Source organism: Chlorocebus sabaeus, chromosome 9, assembly GCF_047675955.1.
Source record: "Chlorocebus sabaeus isolate Y175 chromosome 9, mChlSab1.0.hap1, whole genome shotgun sequence".
Classification (NCBI taxonomy): Eukaryota; Metazoa; Chordata; class Mammalia; order Primates; family Cercopithecidae; genus Chlorocebus; species Chlorocebus sabaeus.
The window spans coordinates 25,537,827-25,559,239 of record NC_132912.1 but is presented as its reverse complement, the minus strand read 5'-3'; the positions used below and the strand labels follow the sequence as shown (position 1 = coordinate 25,559,239).

General features: G+C 35.5%; 1 protein-coding gene across 1 annotated transcript in view; it reads right to left on the bottom strand.

Moving 5' to 3' along the window:
- The window catches only part of GPR158 (G protein-coupled receptor 158), a 422,564-nt gene that overhangs the window by 41,955 nt on the left and 359,196 nt on the right, over positions 1 to 21,413 (bottom strand). Inside the window, exon 6 of the mRNA XM_008002559.3 lies at positions 19,088 to 19,197. Coding sequence (XP_008000750.2) covers positions 19,088 to 19,197 — 110 coding nt within the window. The remainder of the gene's footprint in view (positions 1 to 19,087; positions 19,198 to 21,413) is intronic.

Below are 21,413 nucleotides of genomic sequence, written 5' to 3'. Positions count from 1 at the left end.
CCTGGGTTGAGTAGGGGCTCAGAAAGCTGTGAAACTCACTCATTTCCTGTATCAGGACTTAACTTTGGTCCTGGATGAATAATATTGAAGACATATGCTTAAAATATTCCTAACATCAGGATTTGTGCATGCATTTTCTTCCCCAAGAAAGCTATAAACAGTGAAAATTTTGCTGTAAGCTTCCCTGTGTCCTCTCTCCTTTTGCCCTCCCCCAAAACTAAAAGGAATGTTAACTGCCCATTTTTCTGTGACCAGCAGACCTTATCTATGCTCCCAATTCCAATTCCTTGTAAACATACTTTATAAAGTCCTGTAAGATCCTGTCTCCTTTGCCATGCCGCTGCAAGGTCATAAAGTAGATAAAACCTAAGTTGCAATTCCAGTTTTCCTCAAAATCTAAGACATGTCACAAAATAATTTACTGCCTTTGTTTCTCGCTCTAGTAACATCTTCCCGCCACACATATTTCCAACCTTAAAGAATTTCAAAGGCAATTGTATAATCTGACTCTGGCTACCCATTCAAGACCCCTTCCACACTGCGGAAGTTTGTACTTTCACTTGGTTCTATAAAGCCTACGGCTTTTTCTCACCCTCGGTCCGTGTCTCTTATCACTCGTGTGGTCAGCACCAGTTCTTTGGCGTGGCTAGGCAAGAACCTTAAGCGTTACAGTTAGAGCTGAAAGGACCTCTCCGTATTATCTATTCTGATCCCACTAATGTATAAAAGACAATTCTGAGGCCCAGTGAGGGGGAGTCATTTATCTAAAGCAAAACAGTCAGTGGCAAAATCACCTCAAAACTCCTATCTTCTTACTCTCATGTGAGTACTTTTTTCAGTTACAGTATTTTACCAAAATAGAACTATCTAGCACCTGGTTCAGGGCCATATCTTTTAAAAGCACAACAGGAATCTGCCTTTCCAAACATGCCACATTTCCTCTACTTTCCTATATGCTCTTTTCTCTCTAATCTAGATGCTCGTACCTTTGAATGCCATTCCGTCTATCTAAACTGATTCAAATCCCACTTATCCTTGTAGATTCATCTCAGGAACCTCATCCAATTTACATTTTTGTCCGACAGTTCCAGGCCACAAAATTTTCTCCAATTATCACTATTATTCAGTTGATATCTCCTATGCCCTTGTAAATCTTCCTGAAGTTGGGAGATGTTTATTTTCTAAGCCCCCACATAATCTAGCACATGAAGGCAAGAAGATCTAATTGACCAGTTAGTTAAACATGTCCTTCTGACAGTATGACCAGCAAGAAAAAGTTTTATGGTTGATACAGGATCCCAGAAACTGGAAGAAGCAGGGTAAAATGGAATTTGGAATAATTTTGATAACAATATAGGATGTGAGAATAAACATTAGCTCCTGTTATGTGTCAGTATTTTGCTAAATCAAAGAGGTTCAATGCTGAAAATGGCAGTTATTTACTTGTTTTCATGTTCATTCTAACTCTGTAAATATAAATGAACAGGCAATTTAAACACAATCTCAAAAATGATGGCGTAGGGAACCTCAAAAGTCTATCAGTTCACAAAAACAATCAACAAACTAGCAAGAACTGTTAGTCAACTTTTTTGGAATTCTAGAAACTACTTAGGAGCTTATAGAAATGAGAGGAATACTTAAGAAAAAACAAAAAACACAGCTGAATCTGAGTAAAAGAGCTATGCAGCATTTTAACTTACTTTGATTCTGACTCATGCTCCTCAGCTCAGTGACGGCCTTCAAGACAACTGTGTGCTCAGGACAGGTACCAAGTACTAGAGGAGCACAATGGACCTTATTTTCAAAGAACTGCTGTTTATTTTGACCTGGCTAGTGGATCCCTGAAAGATTGGCTCAAAGGGCTTGCTTTTGTTTTACCCAACTGCTAATTTTCCTAGGGCTGAGAAAGCTAGTGGGGGTCATTTATGTAAAATGTTTAAAGGCAAATGGATTAGTCAGTGCTACCCGGAACAATGAATAATGGTTAAGACAAACAATAGACTAAACAAAAATATTGTGAAGAAGGAATGGGAATGAGATGATCTGGGGAATAAGAGCACTGAAAAGTACCAATATATTTCTGGGAATCTAGAAGCCTGGAACATTCTCACAAAAGGCCTGAGAAAGGCCCAAAGCTCTCATCACCTGCTGACCTCAGGCTCTGCACATGCAGGAAATAGAGGCTTATGTGTGTTGAAGACATACCCAACACACAAACATGCAGTTCATCTGCAAATAATTCAGATTTTAAAAAGTATTTTTTGGTCCAAGTTTTAAGAAAATCTCTGTTGAATTACCAGCTGACTACTAACCTAACAGAAAAGAGACTTCAATGGCCACACAAAACAAAGAATATAGACTATAAAAGTCACTTAACAAACAAGCCTGAAAAGGATGGAGAATCTGATTTTTGGATTTACCAGAATATAATATTCAAAATGTTCAGCTTCTAATAAAAAACGAGGCATGCAAAGAAACAAGATTATACAGTCCATAAGCATGAAAAAAAAAAAAAAAAAGACACTAATAGAAACGATACCTGAAGATATCCAGGCATTAACCTTATGAGATAAAGTTTATTAAAATTTTTTTTTTGCAAATTCTGATACTTTAATCTTTTGTCCATATCACAGAAGTTACGTACATAAATTTTAAATGTTTTTAAATTGACACATAATTTATGGGATACAGAATGATGTTATGATGCATATAATATGTAGTGATCAGATCAGGGTGATTAGCATATCCATCACCTCAAACATTTATAATGTCTTTGTGTTAGCAACATTCAGTATTTTCCTCTTAGCTACTTAAAACTGTGTAATATATTATTGTTAACCAGAGTCATCCTACAGTGCTATGGAACATCGGGACAAAGTCTTTAAATGAACTGTCTTATGCTCAAAGAGGTAAAAGACACTATGGACAAAAAACTAAAGTCAACCAAGATAATGATGTCTCATGAAATATAGAATATCAATAAACATAGAGAAATAATAAAAGATCAAATAGAAAGTCTGATAAAGCAAAATAAAATTTCTCATTTCAGAAAAATTCACTAAAGTGGTTCAACAACTGGAGGGGCTTGGCCAGGCAGAAGAACAAATCAGTGAACTTCAAGATAAGGCCAATTGAGATTATCCAGTCTGAAAAGCAGAAAGAAAAATGAAAAGAGCCTAAGAGACCTGTTGCATACCATCAAACATACCAATATATGCATAATGGGAGTCCCCGAAAGACAGAAGAAAGAAAAAGAGAAATAATATTTGAAGAAATAATAGCTAAAACTTTCCAAATGTGATGGCAGACATGAATCTAAACATCCAAGAAGCTCAAGGATAAAGTAGGATAAACTTAAGGAGACTCACACTAAGATACAGTATAATCAAACTATTAAAATTTAAAATATTGAAAGCATTAAGAGAAAAGCAACCCATCACATACAAGGGATCCTCAGTAAGATTAAAAGCTAATTTCTTATCAGAGACCATAGGGGCTGGAGGAAGTTGAATGATGTATTTGAGAAGGAGGGGAGGGGAGGGAACCCTGCCAACCAAGAATTCTATATCTGAAAAAACTCACCAAAATTGAAAAAGAAACTAAAATATTCCAAGATAAGCAGAAATGGAGAGAATTTGTCACTAGCAGAATTGCCCTATATGAAATAATGGGAATTCTTCAGGTTAAAATAAAAGGACTATAGACCATAACTCAAATGCATGTAAAGAAATGAGAGACACTGGTAAAAGTAACTACATTGATAAATATAAAAGTCAGTATTAATACTCTTTTTCCTAAATGATTTAAAATACAGATGCATAAAACAATAAGTACAAATCTGTTAATGAGTTCACAATGCTTAAAGATATAATTTGCAACAATAAAAACGTAAAAGAGCATAAAGGTTCATAGGAGCAAAGTTTTTGTATACGCCTGAAACAAAGTTGGTATTAATTTGAACTAAACTGTTATAAATTTAGGGTATTAACTGTAATCTCCAGGGCAACAACTAAGAAAATAACCAAAACATATATAGTAAAAGAAACAAGAAGGGAATCAAAATGATACACTAAAAACTATTGATTTACCAAGCAGGCAGTAATGGTGGAACTGAGAAACAAAATGGATATAAAATATACAAAAACAAATCACAAAAAGGAACAAGTCCTTCCTTATGAGTAATTACCTTAAATGTAAACTAAAAAGTAGAAATGGTAGAAGAAATTTTTTAAAAGACAATCCAACTATGTTTTCTATAAGAGAGTTAGTTACCTTAGATCTAATGAAATAAGTAGGTTATAAATTAAAAGGTAGCAAATGATATTCTATGTAAATAATAACCAAAGTACAACTATGGTAGCTATATTAATATCAGATTAGATATACTATAAGATAAAATTTGTTGGAGACAAAAAATGACATATACTTATAAAAGGGTTAATCCCTCAAGATGAACAATTATGAACATATCTGTACTAAACATCAGATCCCCATAATATATGAAACAAACAGTAACGTAATTGATGAGAGAAAAAGACAGTTCAATAATAATCTAAGTTGGAGACTTCAAGGTCCTGCTCTCAATAATGGATTGAATTATCTACACATACAATAAGGAAACAAAGGACTTGAACAGCATGATAAGCCAACTAGACCTTACAGACAAATATGGGGTATTCATCTCAACAGCAGCAGAGTACACGTTCTTGTCAAGTGCACATGGAACATTCCCCAGGACAGACCACATGTTAGACTGCAAAACCAGTCTCAATAAATTTCAGAAAATTAAATCATACAAAGTATCTTCTCTGACCACAGTGAACTGAATTTGAAATCAATAATGGAACACTGGAAAATTCGCAAAAAAGTAAACATTGAACAAAATACTCTTAATGAATGGGTTATGGAAGAACCAAAGAGAAAATAGAAGATAAGCTGAGATAAATGAAAAAATAAAAACATATCTGAATTTAAGGATTGCAGCAAATGCAGTAACTTCAAATGCTTATATGAAGAAAGAAATACATTAAGTCAATAACCTTATCTTTTACTTTAAGGAACTAAAAATTGAACAGCAAATTTAATCCAGAACAAGCTGAAGGCAGACGATAATAAATATTAGAGTGAAAATAATTGAAATATGGAGTAGAAATACAGCAGAGTCAATAAAAAAAAAAAATCTAAGTTGGTTCTTCCAGAAGATAAACAAAATTAACAAACCTTTAGTTAGACTGAGCGAGAAAAAAAGACTCATTAGAGTCGGGAATGAAAGTGGAAATATAAGAGAATACTATGAATGGTGAATTTTATTATGTGAATTTTACCTCAATACAAAATATACAATGGTTCTCTTTCTTGCACACACACACAAAATTTCTTCTGTACCCTCCTGTACACTGCAGACCCAGGCTCTTGTAGCCCCAGGGTATCTGCAGCCATCTGGTGGTGGTTCTCCTCCCACATATGAGATTCAGCAGGCTTGAAACCTGGGCTGTGCACTAATTTGTTACCTGCAGTATGACTATTTTAAACTTATGTGCACCCTTCCTTATTCATCAGAGTTCATTGTGCAATCTGAGATCTGTAAGAAAAGACTGAAGAAATGTGATAACATATCATGGCTGATTCCCTTAAATAAAGGCCAACAATGCTGAATGAACTCAAATCAGGCCTAAATGTTAACTAAGCATAAACACCTGTTTCCTAAACCACTCCTCTGAAGCCTTTTCAGTTGTAATAATATTGCAAATGAAGGACATTTGATGGCCATTGGGTGCTTGTGCTCCAAAAATGTTTAGTTTTGAAAAGTTTGGTATAAAAGCTTACAGAGAAACAGTTTTAAATATAGATACTATTCCTCCCTCCCCCACTGCTTTCCCTACTCCCAGCTTACTACAGAAAGATATTTCAAACAATAAGCAGATGGTCAATTATTCTGAAGATCAAGAAGAAACCAGATTATTCAGTTTGGGAATTACATGCTTGTTTATCTCCTTATATCCAGAGTAAATATGAATTCTAGGACCATGGTCTTCCAAGTACCTATTAGAAGAAATTCTGTCCTTATATCTCAATTATCTAGCACTGATTAATCAGCAGAAATAATTTTCATTCCAGGATTATTTTTTAAAAATGTAAAGTTTTACTATTTAACATTTTGGTATTCAAGAACATGATTTCAGATAGACTATAAAAACAAATTTATTACAGATGGTTGCCTAATAGCATCATTACTTAAATGAGCAATTTTACTACAGTCTCAAAAGGGAAACATCGCTAATTGCATCACAAAATTGCACTGTTTTGTAGACAGAAAATATCTAAAATGACATCTTAATGTTAATATTTAAATCTTGATCTGCTCTTACTCTTAATTCAAGATTTAGTTTTTCTGGTCTAAAAAAGACTTTTCTCTAAAAAAAAGTTAAGCACATAAGTATTTCCTAGAGATATCACAAGGGAAAGCTTTTTGAATCTGTTTTCTCTGTAATCAAGATTGTCCCGATTGAAATGTGGTAGCAATGACTAATAGCAAAAATGTTTCTCTTTCCAAGGGAAGTTTCCATCTATTTTTATAAGACCTAATTGCTCTACTTTTTCTGCCTCTTTAGCATACTATTTAGATTAAGAATGGTACCAGACTACAGGAAACCACAAGAAGATGACAAAATTCTTTGTAAATACGAACTTTCCATTTAACTGGTGTGATCATTTACAAAAAGACAAAATATCTACTTAATTCTCAAAGCCTAGTTGCACATTAACATCTTTATGTACTTTAGGTGTTAGTCCAATATAAAAGAAGTGCTAAAAATAATATTAAAAAAAAATCCTGCTTACCATTGCATTCACCTTAACCTTAACCCACAGTAAAATACACAAATAGGGGCTGCAACCACGAAAGTAATTCAGGAGGTACACTGCGTGAGTACATAACAACTGCTGAGTTTGACTGCTCATATTTATAGCTGGTTAGATAGTATTATTAATATTGAAGTAGAATAACTTTCAGTCGCTGTCATTGAGACTTTTGGAAACTAATTATAATGTGCTATTGTGATTACTCTTTGGTTGTTGTACAATTTAATTGATTTCCCTTTGTACATCACTATACTAAAAACTCTTGACTTAAATTTCCTTGCAGGTCCCAAAGTGCCTCCCGCACCACCTTGCCTATCATAGATCAGAAGAGTTACATATTGTGACAAAGACTCATCTACTTTTTAGTGCAGATTGATTCCTCCATTAAAACTGTGATACATGGTCAAAGTATAAAACTATAAACAAATAGAAAGAAATTCATACCATCTAAACAGCACTAGTTATATATAAACACTGTTAGCTCTTGGGTGGATTTTACTCTCTAGTATTTTTTCTATAAATACATAAAATATTTTATAACATTAGGATTATATCATTTATGTTATGCTTTTCTCATATAATATGGTTTTCTGAGCATTCCCGTAACAGTCTATCTTTGTAAACAACATGATCTTTGACAGCACATATCATTTACTTAAATCATTATTTATTATAAGCCACACTCTAACGAATATTCTTGCAGGTAAATCTCTGTTCACACCTTTGATTTTTTTCTCTTTAGATTTCAAAAATAAAATAACCTAGCTTTTAAAAAGCTCTTGATACACATTGCTGCATATTTCAGATGAGCTGTATCAATTTACACTCTGTCCAGCATACGAGAGTGTCTCACCCCACTGAATACTATTATTGACAATTATAATTTTATTTTTTAAAGAAAGTATTCTTATTCAAATTTGTGAAAAATTGCACTAAATGTTTTCGCCCTGCTTACATTATTAGTTTCATTGAACACTTTTAAAAATGTGCTTTTTGGTCAATGGTTCTTCTTCTTTGGGTTGTCTGTTCACATCTTTAGCCATTTTTCCCCCTGTTGTTTTGTAACTGCACTTTCTCAGATGCTAGCCATTAAATCCACATGCAGCGGGCTGGTGTTAATTCACTGACCCGGGAAGCTATGCCTGCCTGGCTATTGAACACCTGTCTGGATTTACATGTGTCGTAAGGGCCAAATGCGCACAAGGTCTTGAAGACTTATCCGAATCAAGAATATAAAATATTTTATTAATTGGAATGGCAATATTTGGAATATGTTGGGTTAAGTAAAATATATCATTAAATTTAATTTTTACCTGTTTCTTTTTAATATGGCTAGTGAAAATTTAAAATTATATATGTGTCTCACATTTATGCCTTGAGCTATATTTCTATTGAACAGCACAGTCTAAAAATATACTACAGCTATTTCCCAGTTGATTGTTTGGCTTTTAATTTTATTTATTTTTTTGCCAGGCAGGAGTTTAAAATATTTATGTAATCCAATCAACTGACATTTTATTATTTCTTCCATTTCCCAACTTGAAATAAATATCAATCTGTAATTCATCATCTTTTCACTCTTTTTTTGCATTTAGTTTTATGATTTATTGAAATTCTAGTAGATTAAGATGAGAATCAGAGGTAGCATTTTTCTAGAAATACAGCTAATTTGCTAATCCTAATTTGTTGAATTGGCCATTGCTGTTACCCCATTATCTGGGGACGCTCTATTTACCATACAGTTAGATCTTCCGAAATAAAGGTCTGCTGGGGACTGTTTACCTTGTCCTTTTGATCTATCATTTTTGTCTTTTGAATATCATTTTTTGATAATACCTTGGAATATCTATAATCTCATCCTGTTATATTTCTGCAACTGTTTTTAGTGCTTCTTTATTCTTAAAGATGAACGTTGGAATTATTTTAATTTCTATCATTTGGCTTATCCATTCCACAAATACACATTTAGCACTAATTTTTCCCAGCAACATTGGGTTATTACTGTGTTGTAAAAATTCTTTATATATTATAGATACTAGACCCTTATTGGATATGTGATTTACAAATATTTTCTTCCACTTAGTGGGTTTTCTCTGTTCCAACTCTCTTGATATTGTCCTTTGATGCACAAAATTTTCAGTTTTGATGAAGTCCAATTTATCTATTTTTTCCCTTGTTACTTGTGCTTTTGGTATCTCTCCAAGGTTATGAATATTTATATCTATGATTCCTTCATACTAACAGCTTTATGGTTTTAGCTCCTATATTTAGGTCTTTGATCCATTTGGAATATTTGTAGTAGATGGTATAAGGCAGAGAGATCTAGTTTCATTCTTTTATCTAGGGATATCTGACTGTACCTTCTTGTGGATACCCAATTCTTCCAACATCATCACTGAAAAGACTACTCTTCCTCTATCGAATTGTCATGGCATCATTATCAAAAATCAATTGACTGGAAATGTATGGGTTTAGCTTTTGAGTTTTAATCCTATTCCATTGATCTGTACGTCTCTTCTTAGAACAGTACAACATTCTCTTGATGACTGTGTTGAGTCTTCCAACTTTGTTCTCCCTTTTCAAGATTGTTTTGGCTACTCTGGGCCTTTTACATTTTTATATGAATTTTAAGATCAGCTTGTCAATTTCTGCAAAAAAGGCAGCTGAGATTTTGATACGGATTAGATTGATTTGGGGAGTATTGCAATCTTAACAATACTAAATCTTCAAAGCTATTAACAGGGATGTCTTTCAATTTATCCATGTCTAATTTCTTTCAGAAGCATTGTGTAGTTTTCAGTGAATCTGTTTTGCAGTTCTGTTGAATTTATTCCTACAAATTTGATTATTTATACTATTGTAAATGGTTATTTTCTTAATTTCAGTTTCAGTTTATTGCTAGTGTGCAGAAATAAAATGGATTTTTGTATATTGATCTTGTCTTCTGTGACATTGCTAACCTCATATATTAGTTATAATACTGTATTGGTGGATTCCTTAGGATTTTCTCCACAGAAGAACATGTCATCTGCCAACAGGATAGCTTTATTTCTCTTTTCCATGTATATACCTGATATTTCTTTTTGTGGCCTAATTGCTCAGGTGAGAACTTCCAGGACAATGTTGACTGCAAGTAGCAAGAGCTGCCATCTTTATCTTGTTCCTGATCTTAGAGAGGAAGCCTTAAGTCTTTCATCATTAAGCATGATGTCGGCTGTAGGATTGTTTTGTAAATGGCTTTTATCAAGTTGGGAAATCTCCCTTACATTCCTGGTTTGTTGAGTGTTTTCATCATGGGAGTGTGTATTTTCGTCAAATGCTTTTTTCTGCATCTGTTGAGATGATTATGTGTTTTTTTTCTTTATTATGTTAATGTGCTCTAGTGCACTGATTGATTTTTGTATGTTGAATCACTTTTGCATTTCTGACCTAATTCTCAATCAGGATGTATAATCCCTTTATTAGAGGTTGCTGAATTCTGTTTGCTAGTAGTTTTTGAGATTTGTGTGCCTATATTCATAAGAGCCATTGGTTTGTAGTTTCATTTTCTTGTGATATATTTGTCTGGTTTTGTTATCATACTAATACTGGCCTCTTCTAATGAGTTGGGAAGTGCTGCCTCATCTTCTGTTTTTCAAAATGATTTGTGATGAACTGGTGTTAAATCTTTAATATACTTCATCAGTAAGGCTATCTAGTCCTGGGTGCTCTCGCTCGCTCACTCTGTGTGTGTGTATGTCTAAGTTTTTTGATTACTAATTAAATGTCTTTACTTGTTTGGGATCTGTTCAGATTTTCCATTTCTTCAAGAGTTATTTTCAGTGGTTTGTGTCTTTCTAGGAATACCTAGAATAGTTGTGTTTCTAATATCATATTTCTTGTAAGTAAAACTCAGGTCTTTTGGACTGGACACATACAAATGCTGGGTGAGAAACATTTGAGTGACCAGAGGCCAGATGAGCCAATGACACATTAGAAGAAACAGAAGTGATACTAATACAATCTTATCAGTAATCATATTCAAAAGGAAACAGTCTAAATACAGCAATTAAAATGTAGAGATTATCAGACTAGATAAAAAAAAGGTCCAATGATATGCTTCCTACAAGAAATGCACTTTAAAGACAAAAATAGGTCAAAAGTAAAATAATGAAAAAAAATACCATGCTAACACCAAAAGGAAACTGGAGTGGCTATATTAGCACCAGACAGAATAGATTTCAGAGCAGAGAATATGGCAAGGGATAATGAAGGTCATTTCATAATAATAAAAGGTTCGATTCATGAAAAAGACATAACAATTCTAAATGTTTATGCATCTCAGAGTGAAACTTCAAAATACCTGAGGCAAAAACTGGAAGAACAGTGAAGAAAAGAGACATATCAGAAATTTCCAACCCCTTTCTCAATAACTGATGGAACAAATAGAGAGCTAATGAGCAAGGATATCGAATATTTGAACAGCATTACCAAACAACTCCCAAACAGAAGAAAACACGTTCTTCTCAAGTGCCCATGGAACATTTACCAAGATAGATCATATTCTGGGCTTCAAACAAGTCTCAATAAATTTAAGCAGACTTAAGTCACACACGGTATATGCTCTCATGACAATGGAATGAAATTGTAAATCAATAACAAAAGGTTCATGGAAAATCCCCCTAATATTTGGTAAATAAGAAATCACACTTCTAACTACCCTGTGGGTTAAAGAGAAATCAAGTTTGAAATTATTTTGAACTGAGTGGAAATAAAAACACAAATCAGTTGTTTTGGACTGAACATGTGCAAAAATGCCGGGTGAGGGGCAGCAGAGTAAGCAGAAGCCAGGTGGGCCTCTAGCACATGACAGAAATCATGGGTGTAGCCGTCCAAAAACAAGCCAAGATCCTGACTCTGGGCCCAGACAACAGCAGGCAGGTGCGACGGCAGGCAGGTGCGACGGCAGGCAGGTGCTCCCAGTGGACAGCTTGCAGGAGCAGAGAATCTCACCTTGACCTTTAAAGAAACCTGCCCCTCCCCTTTGTGCTGCCTGAAGTAATCTCACCTCCCACTCATTCTCTTACCAACTTCACATAGAGAAATATTTCCACTTGAGGCTATACAAGATTTGAACGTAGAATTGCTAACAAAGAATATTAGAATAATAAAGTGTTTATCAGATATAGTCTGCTAACTACTAATTCTGAATTACCAGATGGGTTTTTATTTATAATTTTAAAGTTGGTTAGAACACACACTCACATGCGCGCACACAAAACAAGGTGAAACCATAACAACTCGGGCAACAAAAAATCTTGTGTTTCAGATATGGCACACAGCTCTTAAACTACATATTTTAACCAAGCCTCTTTTCAGAAATCTAGACATAAAATAGTAATGCTGTAATTAGAAATTAGAACATGTATATAAATATTTTTTAAAAAGAGAAGCTCCAGATTGAAAAGCTTTGAACGTAGATGTTAAATAAAGTGTATTTCAAAGTCATGTGTCATACAACAAAGCAAGTAGGACATCTGCAGATGGACAAAATAAGTAAAGCTTTAAGTCTCCTTAGTTCTGAGTGAACTACATTCTTATTTTATTCATATCCAATAGTTAATGTGTTCTGAAAGGAAGGACAATTAAAGTGATTTGGCTTTTGTTTCTATTTTTATTCAAATGGTACTCACTGATGTTAAAGATTTACATGAATACAGACCTCTAGTTAATAAAACATGTCTTGTCAATATGCCTATATTTCCCAAATCTCTTACTTCTATGAGTAGACTAAACATATTCATCTATAAATGGAGCTACTCACGGCAGAAATCCCTGATTGGTTTCTGACAGTTAAATGTATATGCCAATCCAGTTAACAGCATTAGGCCATTTAGCTGGGGGCTTCTGCATGCCGGACAGGACAGCAGGATCAGAAGTTACTGGAGGCGGCAGGGTGGGGAGGAATGAGCAGAGAGAACTGTCTCATCTTCTAGCCAGTTAGAGATTTTACAATTAAAGAGTGACTCTTTGGAGCTTAGAAAGTTTCGTTCTTGTTTTTGTGGTTTCTGGAGGAGCCATTGCTAATGATAAGCTGTGTGCAAGATTCCAAGGGAGCTCCGGGTAGCTCCAGACAGACTGCAAGTACATCAAGCAAGAGAAGATAAATGCAGGAAGAAGTGAGAGGTCACTGCCTACTTATTCCTCAGGCTTCAAGGGCCTCCCGTCTGTGCTTCCAAGCATATGAATGATGAGAATGACAAATATGTAGGGTTTGCAAAACTAAGGCCTGTAACTACACAGAGTTTCTGAGATTTAGCTAGAATAGAGATAGCACACAAATGGGTCTGGGCACCAGCACGAGTGTTTATGGTGGATTCCACACTAATGCTTTCTCGATTAATAAAATTATGAAGAAAATTTCTATTAAGAGCCAAAGGACTTTTGATCTTTCCTGTTAAGTACCATTTAAAATGGTAAAAATGTCTTTAGGGAAACTAAATCTTCATCACAAAAAGCCTAAGGTGGCACTTTAATAAACAGGAAAGGAGAAAGTCAAGTCAGGTCACTTACGAAACTTTTTTTTTCAATGTTTTTAAATGCTAGTATGACAGTTAGTTCCGAAAGATAATTTCAATCCTTAATCCTGTAAGCATTCATCTGGAGCATGTTAATTCTCTGTAAGATATTTGGCTGTTCTACTGGTATATGCGAAGCGTGAGTGTATGAGGTAAGGCTTGGATATTTTCCAACTCACCTCTGCAGCTTGTGGACTTTCCTTGGCTTTCAAACTTGCTCAGCTTCCTGTCCAAATAGTACACTAACTGACTGGGAAAGAGACCGTCCTCAGAAGCTTAAGAATGAGTCCCCTCTTTCTGGTGAATCCCGTGGTTCTTAAGAAATGTCGCTATGAGTAATTCTCCACTTGAAGATACTCTACATCCCAGAGTAGGCAGCCAGTAAAGACAGAAACCCCCATGAGTTCAGCAGAAAGGAGGGCCTGGAATTCATATCATTACCAGGATTCACACGGCAAGCTCTTTATATTTTCTAGTCAGAATGCAATGTTCACAGCTACGTGTTCAAAGGATGCTTTATTGATGTATTATTTTGGCTGAGGTGGGAAACTGGCTAAAACCGTTTTGAAATTGCTTCATGTTAAAACCCTTGGGATCATGACTTAGGATCTTAAACACCATCCACCTGTGTGCTGGGTGTGGTCAATGGAAGAAAACTTTTATTAGAGGAATCTTCTGGAAGTCAGAGGCATTTATATTTTGGCCTTCATAAACGAGGGCTAAGCAACACTGTTCTGTGGTCTGTTGAGGCAGATGAGTTTACACCCAATCAAGTCCAAAAACTGCACTTCAGGCATTTGCCTAAAACACCATCTTAAACTCTCTGTTGTCACCTAGTGGTTGTCACAAGCTAAGCTGCTTTTATGTATCCTTATAAGAATACATAAAATAAAGAAATGTAAATATCTTCCAGTCACTTTTCAAATTTTACTGGAAACAAACTAAAACATTTAAAATAGAAAACCTTCCCCAAAACTGTAAATATTTGGTGCTAATAAGGACAGTGAAGAAAACAGTTAAGGGTTGTATCCAGAGCAAGGAGGACTGAATAATGCATGAAATGACAAACCCCAGGTCAGAGCCAGAAGATAGCTTTTCACAGCTTGCTTAAAAATTCACTTGAAACATAGTACCAAAAAAAAAAGTCTTTTTTTCTTGATTAGTCTTAGAAGAAGGAAAAGCCAAAGAGTCTTCAGAAACCATATTACAGGAAATAGGAAAATGTTCTTTTAGCATTAAGTTTTTCAATCTTTTTTCACCCCCTTTTCATTTCAAACACTTGCTCACTCTGCCTCCTGAAAATATACCTGGCTTTTCTGAGCGTAGAGATAACTGCCTTCTCAAGTTTCTGTAAAAGAAAATTGCTTAGCAGGGGTTCTGTGAACCCACATATCGTGGGAATGCTAGATGTTCTTTTAGATCTGCCCCCCATCCACTATATATTAAGTCAAACACATCCAAGGTTCCTGAAGGAAGTTCCTTCTTGCAAATAAACCTTCATCATTTGTGCCTACTTCAGCTCTTTTTCCTTTATGATCCACATTGACTTAACTAAAAGCTGTACTCTTTCCTTTCTCTCCTTTCCCTCCTTCCTTTCCCTTCCCTTTCTCTTTCTCTCCCTCTCTCTTTCCTTTTTCTCTTTCCTTCTTCCCTTCCCTCCTCCCTTCCTTCCTCTCTCCCTCTTCCCCTCCCTTCCTTTCCGTTTCCTTCCTTCCTTCCTTCCCTTCTTTTTTTTTTCTTTTTCTTTCTTTCTTCTCTCTCTCTCAAATAGTTTCAGCTTCGAATAAATTACATTGCATGAATGGCTTGCCAGTGAGGTGGGGCTATGTGAGTGGTCTGCCTTGGGTGTAGGCAACAAGAGGACATTCTTCCAAATGTCTGTGAGAATCTAAGGCAATAATAAAGACAACTAAAAGCTGGTCTTTTTATAATCACCATATACTGGTGATTCTAAACAATGTCAGTGATAAAAAACAAAATACACCATTCTAAAGGGACAGGCCTCTTCACCCCGAACCCCAACTTGGTGCAACTGTGTTTCTTTGTTAATAAACAAGGGACCCTTTTATAATTTTCCTTTGGATTATTATAGTAGTCTTTGGCCATATGACTCTCAAATGTGGGGAGAGACCACCGTAGAAAAAAGTGGGAGATTTGGTAAAAGTGAACAAAACCATTATGTTCTCATCTCAGACTAACAGTATTTGTTAAATGAAAATAGAATTTATTTTCATTTCTGGTGACAGAGTGTGACCCTGTTCCTCTTTCATGTTTCAAGTTTTCAGTGCTACAGGAATTCTATAAATACTACGATCAATTAACGGGAGACCCAGGTCATAAGAGGAAGAAGTATCTAATAATTCCACTAAGCCAGAGGGAAATGGCTGAAATAAAACCAAAACTCAGATCTTTATTGCCTATCCTATCCTCAAGGGACTGTAACAGTCATTTCATAAATCAGTACTCATAATTTCCTGAGAATTTTCTGCCTTTGGAGGTATGGTTTACTTTTAATTTTTTAAAACCTTGAAATGAAAAGTGGAATTCCTATAAAAATGAAGCTATGGTATTCAAAAGGCATTATCCCTTAGCTTGGGCTACTTTGATCCCTCAAGCTACCCTGGGTCAGCTCCTTCCAAAGCCAGATTCTTTAGCTTTCCCGTCAATAGGTGACATTCCCCCTATCCTTCCAATGAATCCCCTTTTTGCTTAATTTAGCCATAATCCAGTTCTGTTCAGCCAAATCCATTTGGTTCTGTGCAGCCATAACCCATTTTGTTTGCAACCAAAAAACCCTACTTGACATATTTGCCTACATTCAAATTATACTTAGTTCCTATAACTTTACCATCTTAAAGTTACTAAACTTTAAGCCATCTTACAGACGAGAGATTAAACCATCTTACAGATGAGAAAACTAAGTCTCAGATGTTAATTTATTCTTTGTTGTATAAATAAGTAATGGCAGAACTGAAGTTCCAATTTGGATTTGTCAGGATTTATGTCTTTCCTCTCTATCATGTCACCACAAAAGCTTAGACATCTCTCCTTCAGGGCCACATGTTTCTTAACTCTAGAAGACCACCTAGAGTCAAAACCACCCTTTGCAGCTTCATTCACTAGAACCATCCACCCATTCATTCATTAATTCAACAAATATCTCAATAGATAATATGAGAAAAATACAGCACTAAATCTGGGGAGTGTAAAGCTGGTTCAGCTCGTCCTTCCTTCAGGTCATTCACATTTCTATGGGATGCTGATTGTTCAGTTTATAGATGTAAACAATGTTGGGATCAGTTAAATTTAAGCAATATAGAATAATAGTAAAGCCATGTGGTTCACAGACGATAAGAATGATTCAGCTCATTACATTAGCAATAGTTTCAATTTAAGCCTTTGGTGGAGAAACTCTCTTCACTGCAATGACTTCTAGAGATACAAAGTCAGAGGGAAAATAGTTTTAATTTCGAATAGTTTTAGTTTCGTTTTTTAAAATAAAAGAGATAATGTTATAACACAGTTTCCCAAATTCCAATCATTTGCATACTAGTGTCAAGATTTCTGCTGTATCTGTGCATCAGCTATTAATTTCTTTAGTTAAATTTATATTTATTGTTTTAAAATATTTAAAGGAAGCTTTATATCACTACCTTATCACTATCTAGTGATAGTCAAACTTTAAATAAACAGAAAATAACTATAAAAATAAATGCAATGAACAAAAGATAATCTTAGGGAGACAGCATTGCAGGGAAAAGCTCTGAAACTGAAGCCTGATCTGCTCCTCATTGCAAAGGAACATTGGCAACTATTCGGCAAGTGTTAAAGTCCTAGTAGTTTCCAACTAATCTTTCTTCTGAAAATAATCAGAAGGATTGAAGGAGAACCTGCATGGAAGTAATTTTCTCATTAAATGATTCAGTGCCACTGAACACTGGGTTCACATCCCCCTAAACATCCTCTCGCAGACCACAGTGTTATGTGTTCCAGACACCTGGAGACATGCTGAGGTAGAGCGCACAGTAAGTCAGGGGAATATGAATGGGTTATGTGCGGAGAGAATGACGGGAAGCAGCTTTCAGGGCTGCATCTGACATTTTTCATTCATTCATCTACTCATATGTATTAAACATGTCCCATGGGTCAGTTATTTGTGCTGAGTGCTGGGGATTCAATAATGGTATCATTCTCACTACAAGGAGAAAGTAAAAGAAAGTGAAGGCAATTAAATAAGAAAACTATAAGGTACCATAAGTATTATAATAGAGGACCCACTAGATACTAAATGCTAGAGTAACAGGGACAGAGTTCATCTTCAAGTCTCAATAGGGCATCTATTCTTTCAGGGTTTCTAGTAGGCTTAGTGTCCACATGGGCTGTCATTGATTTCTCATTTCCTTTGGTGAGCACCAGTTGGAAAACAGCTATCACATAAGCAACGGAAACCTAGAAGGTAGTTGAAGAAAGAAGGATGCCGGAGGGAAGCGCGCTGTGATGTGGATAGAATACAGTGAGAGTCAGGGAGAACATTAGAGACTGGTCTAATCTCTCCTTTTGTAGGAAACAGAAGCCTATGATTTATTAGAGTTAGAGGCTAAATTGGGATTTAAATAGGATCTTCTGAAACCTAATCTAATATCCTGTGTACTTTACCACATATGTAAGAAGGGGATCTTGAGAGTCAAACACATTGACTTTTTTTTTTTTTTCCAAAAAGGTAAAAGGGTAATCTAGAGCATTCTCAATAATTAAGTACCAAAAGAGAAAAAAAATGAAAATACAATTTCTTATGTGGTAGACAGTATAATTAAACTACAGTATAACCCATATTAGGAGATTTTTATTCAGAAACATGTATGGCCAGACTAGCATGAACACATGAATGGCTTACTATGGTTATCGAAACAGCTTTAAAGCTGATCAGTACAAAGGATTTTCTTTACAGGGACACAGTTTTACCCTGCAGGGAAAGTTTATTGTTTATCTCCTATGCTCTTTGGCACCACTTCATTGAGACTTTCTTTAAACTTGGAGAAAGGAGGCAAAGGAAAGCCCTGGAATAATTTCCAGCCATTCCCAGCCTTTGTAGATAGGTAGTTTATTTTATTGCTTTTCCCCTCACCCAATATTTAGGTGGTTTTAGAACTAAGTATTAGGGAACTTATGGCATTCTCCATTTTCTGAGGTTGATAATCACTGAAGCACATTGGTTAAGGAGAAAAGCCAAAAGCACTATTTTCTGAACTTCACCCATCAAATATCAGCAGGATTACCTTGGGGCATGGAACTTGGGAATGGAGGACAGTAGTTTTTGTCAAATAAGTGTGTTTCTCTATGGGACTCTATGGTCACTCTGGTTGTGTATCATTATTTCAGCAATTACCTTTGTATTCCTTCTTGTTCTGAACTATATTGTTTCATATTTTAAACTTATTAGGAACTAACCCTTTCCATAACCAATGACACATTTTATTGAAGCATCTTTTTCAAGTAATTCAGTTGTATTAAATATTTCCCTGAAGAATCCAAAGATGTCACCTTGAGAGTGAAAAATATACATTATCTTGAAATTGAGTCATTTAAGTGGTCAGCGCAGCTAACAATTATGTGCTAAGCTAATCACTTTGATCCTTCCATGAGAATGATGATGAATAAAATATATATACCTGTGAAGTTTGAGAGTGACAGTTCCGTAAACAGTAGCAAAACCGAGAAGACGGACCCATCTTAGCAGAATACAGCGAAATGTGCTTGGCTCAAAGTACAAAATAACAACCTGTGGGATGAAAACAGAAGGAGACCTTCAGAATCAACTGATGACCCACAGACCCAAGTCAATATCTCATAACCTGATGTTTCATACATATGAATTTTGATATAAGCATATACCCATCAGAATAATTATTTAAAATACTATTTTGACCATTTATTGTCTGGACCAAAGAAATACAGAGTCTCCCTACTGCTTATTAAATAAAATCTAAATTCTTAAAATCTAACTTCTAGAAGTTTCCATCAACTGTCTCTAAGTCTTCGGTGTATGTCCAAACTTACCTCTCTTTATTGTCCAAAATGAGCAAGCAAGGATAGTCCCGGAGCCCCTTGTTCCCACCTCCACACTTCTGGCAATCCCTTTCCCCCGTCTGAAACAGCCCTGAGACTGCTGTGTTGTACTGCATCTTGCAAACAATCTACCACTCCATATTTACTACTTGGTTCAATTACCTCACTAATTCCATACTTTCTCACTCCAGAGTTTTCGTTCAACAAATATTAATTAAGCATTTACCATGAGCCAGGCACTGTGCTGGGTGCTGCCGATACAAGATACAAAGGCCAGGAAGAGGGCGAAAAGAGACATGGAAATAGGAAATTGCATTCAAGTAACATAAGTACTGTGATAAATATTTCTGCAATTTCAGTGGGACCACAAAGAAATGAGCGGCCAATTCCAGCAGAGAGTGAACAGATACGTGCAAGACACTCTACTACTTTTCATATGCTACTGGGCAGTTTTGAGTGAGTCCTTGTAGAATAAGAATTGGTTTGACCCTGCCTAAGAAACCTTGTAGTGTTAAAGGATTAATACTATTGAAGAGCACAGACTCAATCTTCACTGAAGCAGCTGCTGAACTGTTTCCGCTGAAAGCGAGGTCATAACAGAAAATACACCCACTGCCAAAACCCTGAGTATGACTTTTGTTTTTTCCTGCCAGAGATGTGCATATTGCTCGGGGCCATGGGGTAGGTACTGACATTTTCTTGCTGATATTTTACAAATATAGCCCCTCTCTGCAGCAGTGCCAAGAATGAATTACCTAAACTCTCCTGGCATTTCTCAAGTATTTCTATTACACAAAGATATAACGTTCTCAAGGAATGGAGAAAATACAGACAAAAGTGTTAAGGAGAAATTAAAGAAAGGTATAAAAATAGGTGTAAACAGGAGATAATGTGGTTTTGCGTGCTCCTGAAGTCAGGCAAAAATATTCAACTTTATTATTTCACATACACAGAATTTGTCCTTCATTTTCCAATTTGCTAGGTCTATGTGAAGATACAAATATTTTCCTTCAGGATTTAATCTACCAGAGAAAGGTCTAGATTCAGAAAAAAAAAAAAAAAGAAAGAAAAACCTGTTCTTTTACTATTTTCACAGAACAAGTTAAAATTCTATAAATTTGTATTCCAAGTTTGAGCTCGTGTATTTTAGACATATTTCCTTTGCATAGTAGTTCGATAGGAATAACAAGTTCTGCAAAGCAAGCTTTATGGTTTACTAAGGACTTGAAGCTCAAAGGAGGAGGAAAAACTTAGGGGAGAAAGACAAGTTGGAGAATCCTCGACAGAAGATTAAAGCATGTGGGGAGCAGATCTGCTCCTTCTCATGGTAGAGAGAATGATAGATCAGAGACTACACACACAGGGGTCTGAAGTCTGGAATATGTAAAATCTCAAATATTTCTGCTAGAAATGGCCATAGAAATTCTTCTGGAACAGTGGATTCTTGGGAGCTGCGAAATCCTATCAGTAAAGCTTTTCATTATCCACCAAGCTTTCTCTAGGTAATGAATGAGCAAAGGTGAACAACTGTAATATAGAAGTCTACATAATTTTTACTTAAAAATACTTACTTTTGAGCTGTCTGGGAACTACTGATATACCTTCAAACTTTTTATTTCACAGATAAAGAAGTTTAGGACTTGTTAGTGTAAGTGAAAGATTGGGTTGGCCAGAAATACATGAAATAACAATATTTTTTAGCATCCATGGTGGAGGTGTAAGTTTAAAAATAATAATGAAATTCTAGTAAACTAACATGTGTTATTAAAAATAGTTCAGCAAATAGCGGACTGTAACTGTTAGTGTGCATGTGCCACAGGCAATGCCGGTGGTGTGAGAGAGAACAAGCTTTGAATCCAGGCTCCCCGGGTTCCAATTCTGGCTCTACTCTGTCTTAGTTGTGGGCTTCCACAATTTATTTAACATCGC